The sequence below is a fragment of the Anomalospiza imberbis genome, chromosome 2 (genome assembly GCF_031753505.1).
Source record: "Anomalospiza imberbis isolate Cuckoo-Finch-1a 21T00152 chromosome 2, ASM3175350v1, whole genome shotgun sequence".
Classification (NCBI taxonomy): Eukaryota; Metazoa; Chordata; class Aves; order Passeriformes; family Viduidae; genus Anomalospiza; species Anomalospiza imberbis.
The window spans coordinates 76,463,491-76,480,160 of NC_089682.1; the positions used below are offsets into that span (position 1 = coordinate 76,463,491).

At 53.6% G+C, this 16,670-nt stretch overlaps 2 protein-coding genes across 2 annotated transcripts; one reads left to right on the top strand and one right to left on the bottom strand.

Moving 5' to 3' along the window:
- Window positions 1–313: 313 nt before the first annotated feature.
- On the top strand, window positions 314–12,549 carry ACRBP (acrosin binding protein). Its single transcript, XM_068180384.1, has 10 exons — window positions 314–512; window positions 2,279–2,491; window positions 5,107–5,201; window positions 5,318–5,420; window positions 5,639–5,906; window positions 11,004–11,136; window positions 11,317–11,496; window positions 11,603–11,770; window positions 11,846–11,932; window positions 12,402–12,549. Exons 1-10 carry the CDS (start codon window positions 314–316, stop codon window positions 12,528–12,530), a joined length of 1,575 nt encoding a protein of 524 aa, XP_068036485.1. The 3' UTR covers window positions 12,531–12,549.
- Window positions 12,550–14,153: 1,604 nt separating this feature from the next.
- Window positions 14,154–16,565, bottom strand: LOC137468565 (protein Wnt-4-like). The gene is given in 7 exon segments (XM_068180386.1): window positions 14,154–14,278; window positions 14,281–14,778; window positions 15,307–15,438; window positions 15,939–16,051; window positions 16,053–16,095; window positions 16,098–16,168; window positions 16,501–16,565. Coding segments are annotated over 7 exon segments (1,047 nt in total).
- Between the last annotated feature and the right edge of the window lie 105 nt (window positions 16,566–16,670).

Sequence of the window (16,670 nt, forward strand, 5' to 3'; positions counted from 1 at the left end):
GCAAGCTCCAGCAGTGCTACCTGTTTTAATATAGGTAGCAAGAGCTAGCTGGAAAAACTCTCCTGATCATTGTTTTTCTAAAGAGCTGCAAAAACATTCGAAGTTCAGAGTGCTGTTTTCAAATGGTCAGGCTTCAAGCTTCTCAGAAACACTACTTTCCAACAAGACATCTTAGAGCAAATCACAGCTCGTCTCCTGCCAGGCCCCGCAGAGCTACGTGCTGACAGCACACACCTTTCTAACAGACTGCGTAGCTGGAGCGATTTGAGCTTTCACCTTGATAGCCCGAATGGCCACAAGGCACTGGCAGGCGATGTGCCTGCCTTGCAGCCGAAGCCGGAGCATCCGCAGCGCGCTCTGCAGCTGTTCCACACAGCAGAGCCACTGGAACCTCCCGGGACTTGCGGCAGAAGCGGCTCCTGCAGCAGAATCCTGCAGCGCGGCTGAAAACTTTGCCCGCTTTGCCCGCAGCTCCTCCCTGGCTCCGCCGGTGCCGCTCCGCAGAGCCAGGGGTGACAGGCGGGAACTGCTGTGCCAGCCTGACTTCGGCTTATGCCTGCACTTCCCGGAGCTGCTGTGCCAAGCGTTTTCCTGCCAGCTGCTCGCCCGTGCTGGCTGGCTTTCCCTGTGGCATCAGAAGGTGCCCAGCTCTGGGAGGCACCGCGCTGGCTGCGATCCGCGGGTTGCTGTGTCCGTGCCCTGCACTTCGGGTGTCTCGGCATTAAGAAAAGGGCAGGGGTGTGGGTCTCCATCAAAGTCAGTCCTTAGGACTCTGGGCACTTCTGCGCTGGTGGTCCCTAAACCCTTTTTGCCGGCAGCAGCCTTCCTGCTTTTTCCTGGGAAGGCTTTTCTGTGCACAGAGAGTTGCTCAGGGCCCCTGTGCAGAGGAAGACCGGCTGGTGCTCCCTCGACTCCCCGGGAGTTCAGAAAGGAGTGTGTCCACCACACAGAGAGAGATCAAGCCAGCTTCCCACCACACCCTGAAGCAAGCAGGTGCTGGGACACTCCTGGGAAGGCGTGGGGTACTTCTCAAACCCCTGCAGATGAACAGATGTTGCCTTCTTTCCCCCACATAAAACAATTTGGGGTTTAAGGTACCCTACAGGTGCCACTTTTGGGGTACCCTCAGCTTCAGGCTAGCCCGGCCAGGCCTCAAACGCTGTTGTGGGTCGTTCCCAGCCACCACCGTGTCCCCAAACAGAGGGAGAAGCTCCCAGCTTGGTCCCGCTCCTCCTTGTCCCCATGAGCCTGGCGTGTCCCCTCCCTGCGAGTGGCCAGGTCCCGCAGCCCCGGCTGCCGGCCGCCCCTCCCCAGCTCCAGCGTGGCACCGCTGTCCGGTCCTGGCTGCGGGGCCACGGCCCGGGAATGGTTCCACCGTTGCCAAGGGCAGAACCCGAGCGCTGGGACTGCCCGCATCTGCCTGCTCGGTGCGTGCGTGACTCCCGCCTGTCCACCGAGCAGCTCCATGATGCTGAAGCGTGCGGCAGACACAAAGTGGCTCCTCTGGCTACTGAGTAAGTGCCCGTCCTTGCCGAGCCACCTCAGAGCCTGGGCATGGAGCCTTTCTTCTGCTGCCGCCCCACCCCCGCCGCTCACAAGACCGCCCCAGCTGGCCCACAGGCCATGTCAGCCCCAGCTCTGCTCGCCCCGCGGCACCTGGAGACTCTTGCAGGGGACTTAGGGCGGGGGACAGAGGATGGTGTGGAGGCAGCAGGAGAGGGGGCCCAGCCGGAGGCAAAGAGGGGAGGGAGGAGATGGAGGGATGTCCCCTTGGACAGGGACGTGCCCATAGCATGGTGCAGGGGGCAGAGGAGTCACCACCATTACGGGTGCCTCTGCAGGCTGGGGCTTTTGAGGGGAAAAATAAAAAAGCAGATCAACAATCCCCCCCAAAAAAACCCAAACACACACACACATACACACACACACACACACAAAAAAAAAGAAAAAAAAAAAAGAAAAAAAAAAAGAAACAACAAAACCAAAATCAAAACACTTCCCCCCAATCCAAACCAAGCTCACAATAAAATCTGAGTTTTTTTGTGTTTTTCCTTCCTTTTCATTCTTTTTTCCCCCTTTTCCCTGGGGCTCCCAGTTACCCGAGCAGCCTGAAGGCAGGGGTGATGCAGGGAGACTTCAGGCCAGCATCTGAAGTGTTTGTCCCAGCACTCTGTGCCAGCAGACTGGAGCAGGCCAACCTGCCAGCTGCTCCTTCATCTCCACCCGCTTGTCCCCGTCGTGGACAGCCCATCCCATCACACGTGCGTTTGTCCCGCAGGCGTGCTGACCTTGCCGACGGCTGCTGTCGCTCCGCCGGTGCCGCCTGTCCCGGGCAGCCCGCTGTCGGACAGGGAGTACGAGCAGTTCTTCGCGAGGCTGCACCCGCCCTGGCAGGCGAACATGTTCTGCCTGCTGCGCCAGGCGTACGGCTGCCTCAGCCACAGCATCCTGCACTTGGACCAGGCGGAGAACCATGGAGAAGTCCCCGAAGGTAAGGGCATCGCCCTCCCCCAGACTCAGAGGAGACGCAGACCTAGCTAGAGCAGTGTGGCTCTTTCTCTGCCTCAAAATGCCACAAGACTGTGGGAATGGGATGGGTTGGTTTGGGCTCTGTGGCCCAAAGAGTAGCTTGGAGCAGACACTGGCAGAACTAGAGCGCACTGGCTTTTGTGGCCTCTCTGAGCGTCTCTTTCAGTGCTGCACCACTTTCCTGGAGAAAAAAAAACCTTTTCCCAAAGGCCAGGCCTAACCTCCTAAGCAGGAATTTGCATGGTTTCCCCCCCGCCCTCCATGTGTTGTCTGGCACCACCAAAAAGGGTTTGTCCACTTGTAGGTTTCCTTCAAGCCCTTGTGGGCTGCTATGACTCCTCCTCTTCACCCAGCTGAGCAAGCACAGCTGTCCCAGACTCTCTTTACAGGTCACAAAAAGCCACAGCCAGTTCAGTGGCCCTTCCTTTCTCCCCATCTCTGTTGGTGGCGTGGCAGGAGGAAAAAGTAGCCACAGTTTTCTCAAGCTCAGTGTAGCTCCTCATCTCTTACCAGCTCCTTCCAACTTCATCTGAGGGTTAATGCAGCATCTTGGTTCATGGGCTCTCATAGGTCTTTAAGAAAACTTGAGATGATAAGCTGCCTTTTAAAGTGTTTAACATTTCAGGAGCCAAGAAACATCCCAGTTCAGAAAGCACCATAGCAACAGCACCCTTCAGATCTCTGCAGTCATATTTTCCCTGCACCCCTGCATCAGAGAATTTAAGTGGTATAATTATATCTGTGCAGCTGAAAAACTTGGGACTACTTCTGTTGTATTTTTCTTCAGAGGAAAAAAAAATAGGAGCAATTTTCTCATAAAAAAATATGTCTTTATATTTAGATATGAACGTCAATGAGCTGAATGATCAGCCAACTGTGCTTATTTGGACTGCAGCTTGAGGGCAACTATTTCTTGCTGGTTTCTGCAGCTGTGTTGGGGGAACGAGTCCCACCCCACATCACCAGACCCAGGGATGGGTCCTGTGCTCCTCACTCCCTTTTGGGCACCTGCAATCCACTATGCCCTGGTGCTTTGCGCACCCAGGGTCTGTCCCTGGTTCCTCTCCTCGTAGTGCCCAATTCCCCAGCACTGCTCTTTGTCATGTCCAGCCACACTCCCGCTGCTGCTGCCTTCAGAGACTCAGTTGTCAAGAACAAAAGCATCTGGAAATGCCAGAAGATGGGACAGTTTTGCAGGCTGTCCTCTTCACCTTCTTTTCTCCCATCCCTCAGCCTAACACACATATCCAGCAGAATTTATTCTCCTTTGTGTTACCTTTTTTCCCACTTTGGGAGCTATTTTGGCACGTTTCAGCCGGGCTGAGAGGTGGAACAGATGTGGCAGAGTGTGTGCCCTCTCATGTTTAGCCTCTGCTGTCCTCACAGAGCTATGGCACTGCTGTCTACACCCAGATATCCAAGAGCGTTAACTGTGCCCATTCAGGTGTGGTGCTGAGAAAGGCAGTCACCCCGTGCTTTAAACAAAGGACAGTGTGAGGATCTGGAGTGCTCCCTACGATACCTTGAGCTTTAAACAAGGGATGGGGTGGGGTTCTGCAGTTTTCCCTACAAGCTGGGCGTTATTCTGGGCTGGGATCCTGGTGTATATCTGAAATTCTACTTTTGATGGCACAGCTGTTTGCTCAGCACAAGAAGTGAGCTCAGGGTAAAAGATGGTCCATGAGCAGTATCAGAAGGGCAGTGCAATTCCACTGCTAATGCCCTCCCTCTCACCCAGCACTTGCCCTGTTCTCAGAGGTCTGGCTGTGCCAGCCAGGCCATGCACTCCTAGAGCAGAGGGAGCACAAGATCACCCAATTCTTCAGGGTTTTCTGCTCTCCTGCACACCCTTGGCTTTCCTGCAATCACTGCAATCGCTGCAACTCTAGAGTCAGCGTGCTGGCAGTGCTGGTCAAGAATGCAGTTTATGTGTGTACAGGTTTTGCCAGCAGCATCCTGGCCATATGGACCTTCCTCCATCCCCTGCAAGGCTGGAATCAATGTCAAATTACATTGCCCTGAAGAATTTGTCTCCTCTGGAGCCATCTGCCTGGAGAAGCTGTCGCAGCCCCATCCCTGACCCAACAAGACCAGGCTGGATGGGTCTTTGAACAACCTGGACCTGTGGAAGGGGTCCCTGTCCATGGCAGGGACTTGGAACTTGATGATAAATAAGGACCCTTCCAAACCAAACCATTCTCTGATTCTCTGGTGCTCCCAGGCCCGGTCTGGTCATCTTTTTAACCTATTATATCACTACTTGCCTTTTTTGTCTTTTTTTAAACCCAGCAAGGACTAATAACAGAAGCATCACATCCTGGAAACAGGAAGTTTGTGTCTCTGTCATAGGGAAGATAACTGTGTGAAAAAGGGCAGAAGGACAAAGTGAAACCCTCAGGGGGCTGGAGGGAAAAAGGATGTGGTGCCTGGAATTGGGAGCTCTAACAGCCCAAGGCTGTGATCTCCACCTTGGGGCACACAGCTTGGACTTTCCCTGCATCCACGAGCTGCCACCCCAGAGGGTCCCCATCTCTTGGTGTACCCAGACCTGCCTCAATCCCACATCTCTGTCTCTAGGGCCAGTCTGCTCTGAATTTCCAGAGGTGGTGCAGTTCCAGACCTTCTGCCAGTTTGCCCAGTACCGCTGCCTCAAACAGCAGTTCTTCATCAAAGTGAGGAGTGGGCTGTGGGATGGGTGGGGGGAAGCTTCTCCTGGGAAATGGAAGGGTGAGGAGGAAGGGAAGATAACACAGTGAGAGTTGTGTTTCTCCCTCTCTCCTCCACTCAGCGAGTCCCATGTTCGAGCGGGTCTCTAACAAGCCCTTTCCCGATGGAGCCATCCAGCACCATGAACTCCTCGGCAGAGGGCAGAGGCTCCCCTGCCACACAAGGTATGGCTGCACCGAGCTGTGCTGGGCACCCCTGCTCACCTGCTGGTCTCCTGTAGCTGCTCTGCACCTCTGCAGCTTTCTGTCTGGCCTCCAAAAGCCGCCCTGGGCCGCTCCATCCCTCTGTCTCACCGCTCAGAAGCAGGCTGTTCTGTCACCTGCTGATGCCCTGCTGCAGGACAATGTGGCAGACCTTCTCAAATTCTCTCCTGCACTGTTAGCTCAGAAACCGTGGCCGACGAAGCACCCCCCAGCCACGCCAAAGGTGCCCACACCCTGGCAGAAGAACAGGACACCAAATCTCTGGGCTGCCACCTCACCTTCCAGGACGGAGTCCCCAGACGACCAAAGCCTGAAAAAAAGCATCTGGCAGCTGATCCATTCGGCCCTCTCCTTGGATGCATCCTTGGACATCAAAGGCTCCTCTTGGAATTTCACCAACTCGGGCCCAGGACACACATCAGAGCAGGAAATTCCTCCCCGAGGCAGGTGAGGGGAAGTCTGCTCTTTCTGGGTACCACACACCACCCGTGCAGGGCTGTCCTCGTGCACACTAGACAGCAGCCCCAGGGCATCCATGTCCCTGCTCAGAGCAGCTGGTGAGTGTGGGCAAGTGTTCTGGAGCAAGCTGTCCCATCCAGAGCAGGAATTTACCTGGGGAGCCCTCGTTCCAGCACAAATTGAGCAGGGAGAGGGTGATCCAGCACTGTTAGTGCCTGAAAATGGCACTGTCCTTGCATCCCGAGCAAAGTGAGTTTAGTCTGGGCCTGAGCTGCAGGCAGGGCTTTGTGCCATGCCTGTGTTTCCCCACTCTGTGGCCATCTGCCCTATGCAATCACCTCTGCACTCACCCTCCTCCAAACACATGTCTGGGTGATGTGCAGAAACGGTGTCCTTGCAAACAGAGGTCCTCGGGATGTGTCTCACTTGTGCTCCTTGCCTCTCAGTGTGCAAAGCAAAGCAAATGTTTCTTAAAGTACATCTTAAAGATGCTTTTTAAAGTGCCCTGAGGAACCCTCCTAGGAGTGCTCTGTCCTCACCCAAGGGGAGCTACAGCTACAGCAGCCCTGGGCTAGGAAAGAGTCAGGAGCACAAAGCTGTGCAGGGCCACTACTTCTCCTCGAGCACGTGCACCTCTCTGCACTCTGGATGTGTGCACAGCTCTTCCTAGGGTGTTGTTGGTTCCCCATTCTGGTTTTGGAGGCAGCATCACGGCAGTTCATCACGGGGCCCTGCACCAGGCCAGCTTGCTGCAACCCTTTCACACACACTCCTCAGCTCCTCTGGCCTATGGATGCATTAGGAGCTCAAGGAGCATGTTGAGCTCTTCTCAGCTGGTCTGCCAGGATCTGTTTGCCTCTGTCCTCAGGTACCTGGGGGGCTGGTGACAGAGAAAAGACCTGCAAAAGGATATTATGCTTTCACTCAAATTCACTTTTTGATCCTTTGGTACCTTGTGGCTGAGGACCATTTACTTTGACTGACATGCAAATATTATTTTGCTTACCAAGAGAAAAAAAAAAAAAAAGGCATCTAGATGTGGTTTTCATGGAGAAGTCATTTTGGTTTCACACTCTTGCTGGCCAGTGATGCTCCTGTAAGCATGCCTCATTGCACATCTGTGGTTTCTCTTGAACACGCTGCACACCACTGCCACAGCGCAGCCAGAGATTCCACTTCTGCACGTAAAGATGAATTGCATCGTGTTGTTAAAGCCATAACTGTCTTCTTGCAAGCCTTTAACATATGTCATCCTCCTTCCTAATATCATAGGAGGCTTTCACAGCCTGGAAAAAGTTTTCCTGCTGTATGTGCTCTCAGGCAAAATGGTGTTTCATTGAGGATTTCGTTCTCCCTTCCTCTGAAACTGAGCCTTGCTGTGATTGAGTTCTATTGGGATTACTGGGGGACTGCTGTGATGGCAGATGACACTCGCTGTTCTGCTGCAGAGTTCCTCAAAGACACTAATGCTGACTGTGTGTCTGTAGCTGGCAGCCGAGCCCCATCAATCATGCTAAGCAAAGCTTAAACCCCCATTGAAGGATAAAAAGGCGAGATAGACCGCGCCTGTCGGCTTTGCAGCTCGCCGCAGCTCGCCACATCCCGCCTCCTCTCAGAGGGACTTCAAAGCATGACCTAAAAAAGGGGCAAAATGCCTGGAGGCATTTCCATTCCAGCAAGAGGAGCAGTGCTGGGTGGGACTGGTCGTTGTGCACAGGTGCCATGAAGCATCTGGTTTAACACAAGGTGGGCAGGGCTGTGATAGGCACAGATCCCAGAGCTGCGTGTCTTCCCTAGGGTCTTACGCCCAGCAGGACATCCATCCTTCTTATTCGTCCCCTGTGGCTTGTGGCAGCTGCTCTGGCAGCTATTCCAGTTTTCATAGTGCCTGATGAAGCCAGCTGTGATCTTTAGAGGGACACAGGGCAAGTGTAGTAACACAAGAAAAATCTGCAGCACTTTCCTGTGGTCTTTCTGGTAGCAGTGAATCTACCAGACCAGATTATTGTGTTTTCTGCCTTATGTCCTAGAATTTACTCTCCTCAGAGTTACCTCTAAACCATGATTCAGTTTTGAAATAAGCTCAAGAGAGCTCCGTAGCCCTTACCTTACAAAGCCCGTGCAACTCTCATTTTCTGCAGCAACTTTCAGAGTCCCTTGGAAATACCCCCTTGTTCCAGCTCTGGGTGCACTACCCAGTGATGGGATTCAGCATTTGAGTACATGGAAGGACATCAGCCTCCCTTCCCTGCTTTTGTGTTTGCCGAAGAATTGCATTTGCCCTTTTCCCCAGAGATTCCCAGTGTTGTGTCATTCGCCAGCTACAACCCCTGCACCCCTTTCAGCATCACGGCTGTCCCAGATCCAGATCTTATTCTGTTGGTATTCATAGGTGGATGCTCACCTGTGGTTCATGTGAGCCCAGCTTCCCCAGCAAGGCTGCTCCGAGCCCTCTCAGAATCCCAGAACTGCTAGGGTTGGAGATCATTCTGTCCAATCCCTTGCCAAGGAAGGGTCACCTGGAGCAGGTGACACAGGAACATGTCCACGTGGGATTTAATTGTCTGGAGAGGGAGACTCCATGACCTCCCTGGACAGCCTGTTCCAGTGCTCTGCCACCCTCAATGTAAAGAAGTTCTTCCTGCTGTTGAGGTGGAACTTTTCGTGGTTTAGGTTATGGCCACTGCTCCTCATCCTGTGGCCAGGAACCACTGAAAAGAGTCTGGCACCATCCTCTTGGCATCCATCCTTGAGATACTTACGTGCAGTGAGAGATACACACACTCCTAGTGACCCCCCCTCCTCCTCCTCCTGCTTTACTACTCCAAACAGTCCTTGTGGTGCTTATCTACTTCAACCCCAGAGGCTTTCATTTTAAGGCCAGACCCTTCATTAAAAATACCATCCCCAGGGAAAAAAAAGGGTTTTTTTAAATTATCATCACCCATAACCAGCCCTGGCATGCAGTCAAAGATCTTTTCTCCTCTTTCTGAAGCTGTTAAGAGTGGCTTTTTCATAACTGGTTTTAGTTTCCTGCAGCAACCCCCCTAAATCAGAATTTACCAGGTGCTGGAAGGCTGCTGTTTGCTCCTTATCTTCTTTTCTGCTCGCCTCAGGTGCTCACTGCACCTCAGCCAGCCAGTATCAGGAAGGCTCAGCAGCCGAAAGCTAATGGCCCAAATCCTTGTCATTACGTGGCGGGAGAGGCAAATGCTGCTCACCAGCACTCTTCAGAGATACCACTGAAGCAGGCTCTGTGTGTCCTTCCACATCCTGAGATGCTGAAGTATGATAAGCTGTTACCTGAAGTTTTCTCTTTTGCCTTGGATCAATTACTGATCTCGGCCTACAGATTATTCTTAATCTTGGTTTGGTTTTTTTCCACATTCCCTTTGGATTTTTGCCTCACAGTATCTGTTAGGCTTTTTCCAGGGCAGTGGTTAGGACAATAACATGCAGAGGTACTAAGCTGGGGAGGGATTTGCATTAGGAAATCACTTTAGATAGACCCATCTCTTACCCTGAAGCATGGTGAAGCCTCTGTGCATCCACAAACAGCTCAGCAGCGTGTCAACGAGTGGAGAGAGCCAGCAGCAGTACTGTTACACTCACCCAGAGGTGGTAAATAAGATCATAAATTTGCAACTGTGAGGCTAGAAAACCTTACAGCAGAGATGGAGAGCAGAGATAGAGGGGGGAAAGGATGTGACAGAGAGCACGGCAGAATTTCTTGGTAAACTTAGGCACTGTGGCACAACTCAGTTTTCTGTGAAGCTCATCACTTTTAACATAGGAATTGCCCTGACCCTGCACCTTGGCCTTCCTGCTCAGCACAGGACATGAAGACATGTCTGGTGAGCCCCAAAGAAAACTACAGTGCTATGTGGTTGAGCCACAGACTCCTCTCCTAACAGAAGTTTGGGGTATCTTTTTGAAGTCTCTGAGGTGTGGAGGAAGCACCCATCAGCTGTTCCCATGCTAAATACCCTTGGTGTCAGGAAGATGTAGTTTTCTTCTGGTTTCAATGGATCTCACCCCAAATTCCAGTCACCAAAAGTCATTACTCTTCCACCTGCTGACAAGGAGAGCTTTCCAGCTGAAGCCCTCCTTGGTAGAAGGGCTGACTGACTGAGTGAGAACCCACTGGTGTCTTTGCTCAGCTGAGTGATGCTTTTCTAGCTTCTACCTCTAGGTGAAAGTTTTCCAGGCCTTAGGAAATCTCATCTTCATGACCTTCCTTCTCTACCTCTTCTTAATTTTTTTTTTTAATGTTAATCTGAAGATCTCCTAAAAGTTTCAGATATTCTCAGGAAAACTTGTCCGTACATGTTAGCCCGTGCATGGATTTTAAGAGCATTTTAACACAAGCAGTTGCTGCTCTTCTTTACTCTCTGTCAGATCAAAGTTTGTTTATTTATCACTGGCTTTGTTTCCAGACACAAGAGGCAAATATCTAATGAGCATGTTTACCTCTTCTGCATCATTGATGATGATTGAAACCAACCATCCCTGTCTGCTAACAGTTCTGTACCATGTTTACAAATTCCATTGTTCCTAAGAGATGCCAAATATTCTCATTGCTCTGATCCCATTGTCCTTACATTTTCTACTTTTAGCTACCCATGTCAGCTTGGATGAACAGTAAATTCATGGTTAATAAGTTTTTTTCCCATTTCTGTCAAATACTTGGGAGGGAGACTTAATATGTGACATCCACCAGACCCAAATGGGGCTGCCCAACGTTCAACACTCAGCAGACATCTAACAAACATCTCCTCACTGTGCACTCAGATGGATGAAATTAGGCAGCAGCTGCTGCAGGGGCCCTGGGCTGTGCTCCTCATCCAGTCCCTCTCACATGCCCCCAAATGCACAGCAACCCCCTGTAGCCTCTGTGTCACACAGGCATGTGCAGACCCTGCAGAGAGCCTTGTTCCTCTGTGCAGTTTAGCCAAGAGTCCAAGGTATCTTTGGGAAGGGATTTTTTACTTTGTTTTGGGGTTGTTTTCACTTTCTAACTAAAGATGAATCTATTCACTTTGTGGCAAGGAATGAGATGACTCCCTCCTTCCTTTTCTCTGTAAGCCTTCTAGCCCTGCAGAACGATGAGGCAGTGCTGGTCCTGTGCTACGCAGTGCTGGAGGGTAATTGCCTCTCATCGATGCTCACCATGGCCTGGAAGGAGATGGAAAAAAGAGTCCTTGGGTTCGGAGACTCAGTAAGGACACCAGTGTCCACCTCTGGCCCCCACTGTGTGCAGGCCACCTCCTGAGAGAAGCTGACCTGGGTGACCAGGGAGGCAGGCTCCAAGCCAGGAATATGGGAACTCCTCAGCCTCCTCTTTGGGGAGGTTCTCAGTCTCCTTTTTCCCCCTGATTCCCCGCTGGATCCACCCCAGGTATGTGACAGCCTTGGGCGGCACCACGTGGACCTGTGTCCTGACTGTGCGTTCTGCTCGCTGAAGAGGGAGCAGTGCCAGAACATCGAGACCCTGAACCGCGTTCTCTGCGACTCGGGCAGCTTCTCCACCTACATCAACCCTGACATCTCAGCCCAGCACGGGCACACAGAGGGCAAGGTACCGAGCGAGCTCTGTGTCCTGCTGCTCTCTCAGGAGGAGCGTGGACTGGGAGCTGGGGAAGGGAAGGAAGAAGCATGGCTCATTTTATCCCACCCCTTTGCAGTCCAGGTCCTCACAGACCCTGGAGGACTACAACGTGGACTTTTTGAGAGGGATGAGGATGGAGTACTGGTGCAGCCGGATGGCCATCTATGGCTGTAAGGACCCTGCTGTGACCCTCTGGCTGAAGGCAGAGTATGACACCTTCCCAGATATGGATGGCTTGGGAAAGGTGGGTGACCATCAATGGATGTTCCCATCCCTCCTTCTCCTCTTCTTTCTCTGACCTTCATTCCCCTGTCACCAGATCTGTGACTCGAGCGGAGTTCAGCATCCCAACTACTGCATGTTCAAGAGCTACCAGTGCCTCCTGAAGAGCATCTACAACGAGAGGGTGAGAAGCAGCTACGCTGCCTTTTGCACAGCCTGCTCTTCCATGGCTGGCCCCTCCACAGCCAGCCCCAAGCCCCTGCTGGACTTACTGGCCCACTGCTTTTCCTTCTAGGAGGACAGAATTGGGTGTGTTTGGGGGAGGTGGGGAAACAAAGAGTGGCCCAAGCACAACTGGGGCGTCATTGCTGGGTGGGGTTTGCACAGACAATGTGAGGGATGATATCCCCGTATATCCCTGAAGGGCAGGATCTCCCCCACCTGCTAAGCAGTAACAAAACCCCAGATCACCAGAGCAGGACAGAGTACTGGCCTGTATCCTAGCAAACACACAGTTCAGCTGTCAATTCAGCTGGTCCTCCCCTCTTCCTCCTGGTGTCCCAGCCTCCAGGTGCCATCCACCATGGAGGTTTCTTTCCTTGGGGAAGGGTGGGCAGTGGTACCACCCCTACGAACCCAGGCTCTCCTTGCAGGTGGTTCGTGTGGAATGCAAGCATAAGAAGACCTACCGGGTGCTGAGTGTGAGAGAGGGAGACAAGGAGGTACAGCTGTGGCAAGAGAGGGTCCACAGCCTCTCCAGGAAGCAATCAAAAAATGATTAAAGTTTGTAAAGACCTTCAAGATAGTCAAGGCCTTTGACCAAATACCACCATGCCCTCTAAACCATACCACAAAGTGCCACAACCACTTGTTTTTTGAATACTTCCAGGGGTGGTGATTCCACCACTTCTCTGGGGAGCCTGTTCCAATGCCTGACCACCCTTTCAGTGAAGAAATTTTTTTCCTAATATCCACCTGAACCTCCCCTGGCACAGACTGGAGCCACTTCCTCTTGTCCTGTCACTGGTTGCCTGGGAGAAGAGACCAACTTCCACCTGGCTGCAGCCTCCTTTCAGGGAGTTGTGGAGAGTGATCAGGGCTCCCCTGAGCCTCCTTTTCTCCAGGCTAAACAACCCCAGCTCATTTTGCCACTCCAGACCCTTCCCAGGCTTTGTTGTCCTTCTCTGGACACACTCCAGCACCTCAGTGTCTTTCTGGCAGTGAAGAGCCCAGAACTGGACCCAGCACTTGAGGTGTGGCCTCACCTGTGCAGAATACAAGAAGACAATCCCTGCCCTGGTCCTGCTGGCCACACTATTGCTGATCCAGGTAGGTGCCACTGGCCTTCTCAGCCACCTGAGCACAGCTGGCTCATGTTCAGCTGCTGTCACCAGCACCCCCAGGTCCTTTTCCTCTGGGCAGCTTCCCAGCCACTCTGCCCCCAGCCTGTGGTGCTGCCTGGGGTTGTTGTGGCTCAAGAGCAGGACCTGGCACTTGGCCTTATTGAACCTCACACAATGGCCTCAGCCATCAATCCAGCCTGTCCAGATCCCTCTGCAGAGCCTTCCTGCCCTCCAGCACACCAACACTTTCACCCTGATGTTGTCCAGGACCTTATCCTCGATCCCCTCATCCAGATCATCGATAAAGTTTTTACACAGTACTGGCCCCAGTACGGAGCCCTGGGGAGCCCCACTGGTGACCGGCTGGATATAACTCTGTCCACCACCACTCTCTGGGCCCGGCCACACAGCCAGTTTTTAGTCCAGCAAAGAATGCACCTGCTCAGGCCGTGGGCTGCCAGCTTCCCCAGGAGAATGCTGTGGGAAATGGTGTCAAAAGCTTTACTGAAGTCCAGGTAGAAGATAACATGCACAGCCTTTCCCTCATCCCTAGGCAGGTCACCTGGTCATAAAAGAGACCAGGCTGGTCAAGCAGAACCTGCCTTTTATGACTCCGTCCTGGCTAGGGCCGATTCCCTGGTAGTGCTGTGTGATTGCACTTAGGGTAACTTGTTCCATAACATTCCCTGGCACTGAGATCAGACTGAATGAGGGGAGCCTCACTGTGGCAGCTGCTGGAACTCCTCTTGGAAACATTTCTCCAGCCAAAGGAACAGCTGAGCACTGGAAAAGGCATTTCTTGCATATCCAGGGAAAGGGGAGGGACCAGAGAACAGGGACTCTCCAGGTCCCAAACGCAGCACATGAGCAAGAACCTTTGGTGCACACTTTGCTTTCCACTGCGGCTGGGTTTTTCCTCAAGTTTACTGCTTTATATGGCCTGTGTCCTCCAACCCTCCACCTGGAAAAACAATTCAAACCACGACAGCCCACCGCGGCTGGCGGGAGGGTGCTGCGTGGGGAGCACGCAGGAGCTGAGGGCGCCCTGGGTTCTGCCGTCCCTCAGCGGCGCCCGTGCAGCTCCGCGAGGTGCCGGCGCTGCTGGGCCTGGACGGAGCAGCACCAGCGGAACTTGCAGCTGCAGCGCTCCGCCAGCTCGGCCCGGGCCGTGCCGAAGGCCCTGCCCAGCACAGCAGCTCGCAGCGGCCCGCGGCCGGCGGGCTCCGCTCGCACTGGCGGCCCGAGGTGCCGAAGATGCCGTGCCCGGGGTCCCGGCCGCAGAAGTCCGGGCTGGCCCGCAGGTAGACCAGGTCGTGAGGCGTGAAGGGCTTGCAGCGAGGGCTCCTGGGCAGCAGGAGCTGGCGGGAACCGACCCGCTTCGGGTAAACCTCTGTCGCCCCCTCAGACTTCTCCTTGAGGACGTGTCCACGTGGCGGAAGGGAGGCATGACCTTCCCGCAGGAACGCGCCTCGGCACTCGCACTCCACCTTCATGTGGGCCGGGAGAGCCTGCAGAGCAGGAGGCAGCTGCCAGCCTGACCAGGGACACCCTTCCCAACTCCTCCCTTGTGCTGCTGTGCTCCCAGAAATCCGCCCATGGGGCTGGATATCGGGGACAGTGGAGGAGACGATGAAGGGGCAAAAGTGTCTTTTTAAGCCAAGCCAATATGAAGAGAAGGAGATCCACTCTGTGGAAAACAAGATGGTTTGGGTCTGTGAGATAAACCCCTGAGGCAGAGAGAGGGACAGGCAGCTGTTCTGAGCTGCGGGGCTGTGGGGAGGGGAACAGATCTGGCCAGAGGCGGAATATGTTCAAGGGACCAGATCGGACTGCAGCCCCTGCAGATGTCTGTCTTTATTGAAGAGAAGCTGGAGGGGCAGGGAAGCCCTTCAGAACAGAACAGAGTAAATTATTTCCTGAATCATAGCTGGGATCTGTGCGGAAAAGGAGACTGCACAGAAGTGAGCAGGGGAGGCTGGAACCCCCCTCCACACAGGCAGGAGCCAGCTCAGGGTAATCAGTGCAGTGCTGGGTTAGGAAAGGCAGCAGGCTGCAGACTCCTCTGGGAGCACCTGGCTGCCCTGAAGTGCCTTTTGGGGCAAAGGTCTTTCTCCCAAAGACCTGTGGAGAATGAAAGCGTCTCCTTTCCTGGTCTGTCTCCCCCATGAACCTTCCCCTCTGCCACCTGCTCCCTGCCACCCGCTTCTTCCTTCACCTTCAGGGGTGACTCCTCGGACCTTTATGTCGCAGCCACACTTGTGCAGCTCCCCCCGGCTGCAGGCACGGCTCACAGCAAAAGCAGTGCCGGCACCGGAGATGGCATGGATGAAAGCAGATTCCCATGTGCCTGCAGCAGGACAAGAAATGGCACCAGTCTGCAGAGGGCAAAGGCACTTTTGGGGCACACTGTGGGAAAAGAGACTGTCACTGCATGCAGGAAGGATGCCTTCAGATGGAGACTGCTCGGGAGAAATACATGTCAGGATGTTCACCCAGTGTAGCTGCTCCCAAGGCTGGGAGTCAGTAAGTGTCATGGCTCTGTGGCAGGGTGGTTGGCAGGGTCGGGGAAAAATTTACCAGTCTGCAGAGCTGGTACCCAGGATGGTCCTATGAGACCAAAAAGCCAAATCTGGCCAAATGGGAAGAAGTTTCTTCAGAATGCTAATGTGTGTGAGAGCATTCGGTTCAGTTTGCTCTGTGCTGACAGGTTAGCACGTGGAAGAAGGCGCTGGCCACTCTGGGGATGAGTCCAGTGCAACCCTTGCACACTAGCCCAGGAAAGGCTGATGTGTCAAGGGGACAGTGGGCATACTGGAGGGACACCATGCCAAGCCTGCCCTCGCTGACCTTGGATGGTGGCCTTGCCGAAGGCCTGCAGTCTCTGCAGGGTGGAGCAGTTCCAGTGGCAAGACTGAAACTGGCGCTGGCACTCGAGGACAGCCAGCTCTGTGCCTCGCCTCCATGGCTTCCACTTGCTGCCAGCAAACATGGACCTGCTCTTCTCCATCCCCGTCAGGCCATCACAGCCCCTGGGGTCCCGCAGGACTGCCTGCAGGGAAGTCTGCTTGGCCAGGGACCTGTGGGGCAGGGGAGAGGTTCAGTTGCAGATGGGCTAGAGCTGGGGCCTTACCTCTGCAGGACTAACCCTCTCTAGCCATATCTTAGAGCAGAAATGGGGCAGGGAAGGGGCTGTGGCCATGTTGTCTGTGAATTGGACATTCTTGCTGCCCATTCTGGTCTGCACCTCTTCAGCCTTACAATCGCTCTCCGTCCATGCTCCCAGAGATGTCCCTTCTGCTTTTTGGTTACCCAGATTCCTTCTTCCACCCTGTTCTGACCCTATTTTCTTTGGAGACAGCACCTCTCTAGGTGGCTTTCTAACAACAATACAAGCACAAAGCATACTTACAGCCAGGTCACAGCAGCGACGTGCTGCACGTGGATCAGCATCATGTACAGCCACACCAGCTCCATCCTGTCCATGCCAAAACTTCACCACCTTCAACTCTAGCACTGCAGCTGCCTGAATGCCCTCCTGTGGCTTTCCACAGCCTCTGCCCAACAGCGGTTTTCACAGCA

What these genes read in the sequence shown, in the direction of transcription:
- ACRBP (XM_068180384.1), top strand. Translation starts at nt 314, where the DNA reads ATGTGCCTGCCTTGCAGCCGAAGCCGGAGCATCCGCAGCGCGCTCTGC. An exon ending in CCATGGAGAAGTCCCCGAAG is followed by an intron (nt 2,492 to 5,106) that starts GTAAGGGCATCG and finishes CTCTGTCTCTAG; the next exon opens with GGCCAGTCTGCTCTGAATTT. An exon ending in AGAGCATCTACAACGAGAGG is followed by an intron (nt 11,933 to 12,401) that starts GTGAGAAGCAGC and finishes CTCTCCTTGCAG; the next exon opens with GTGGTTCGTGTGGAATGCAA.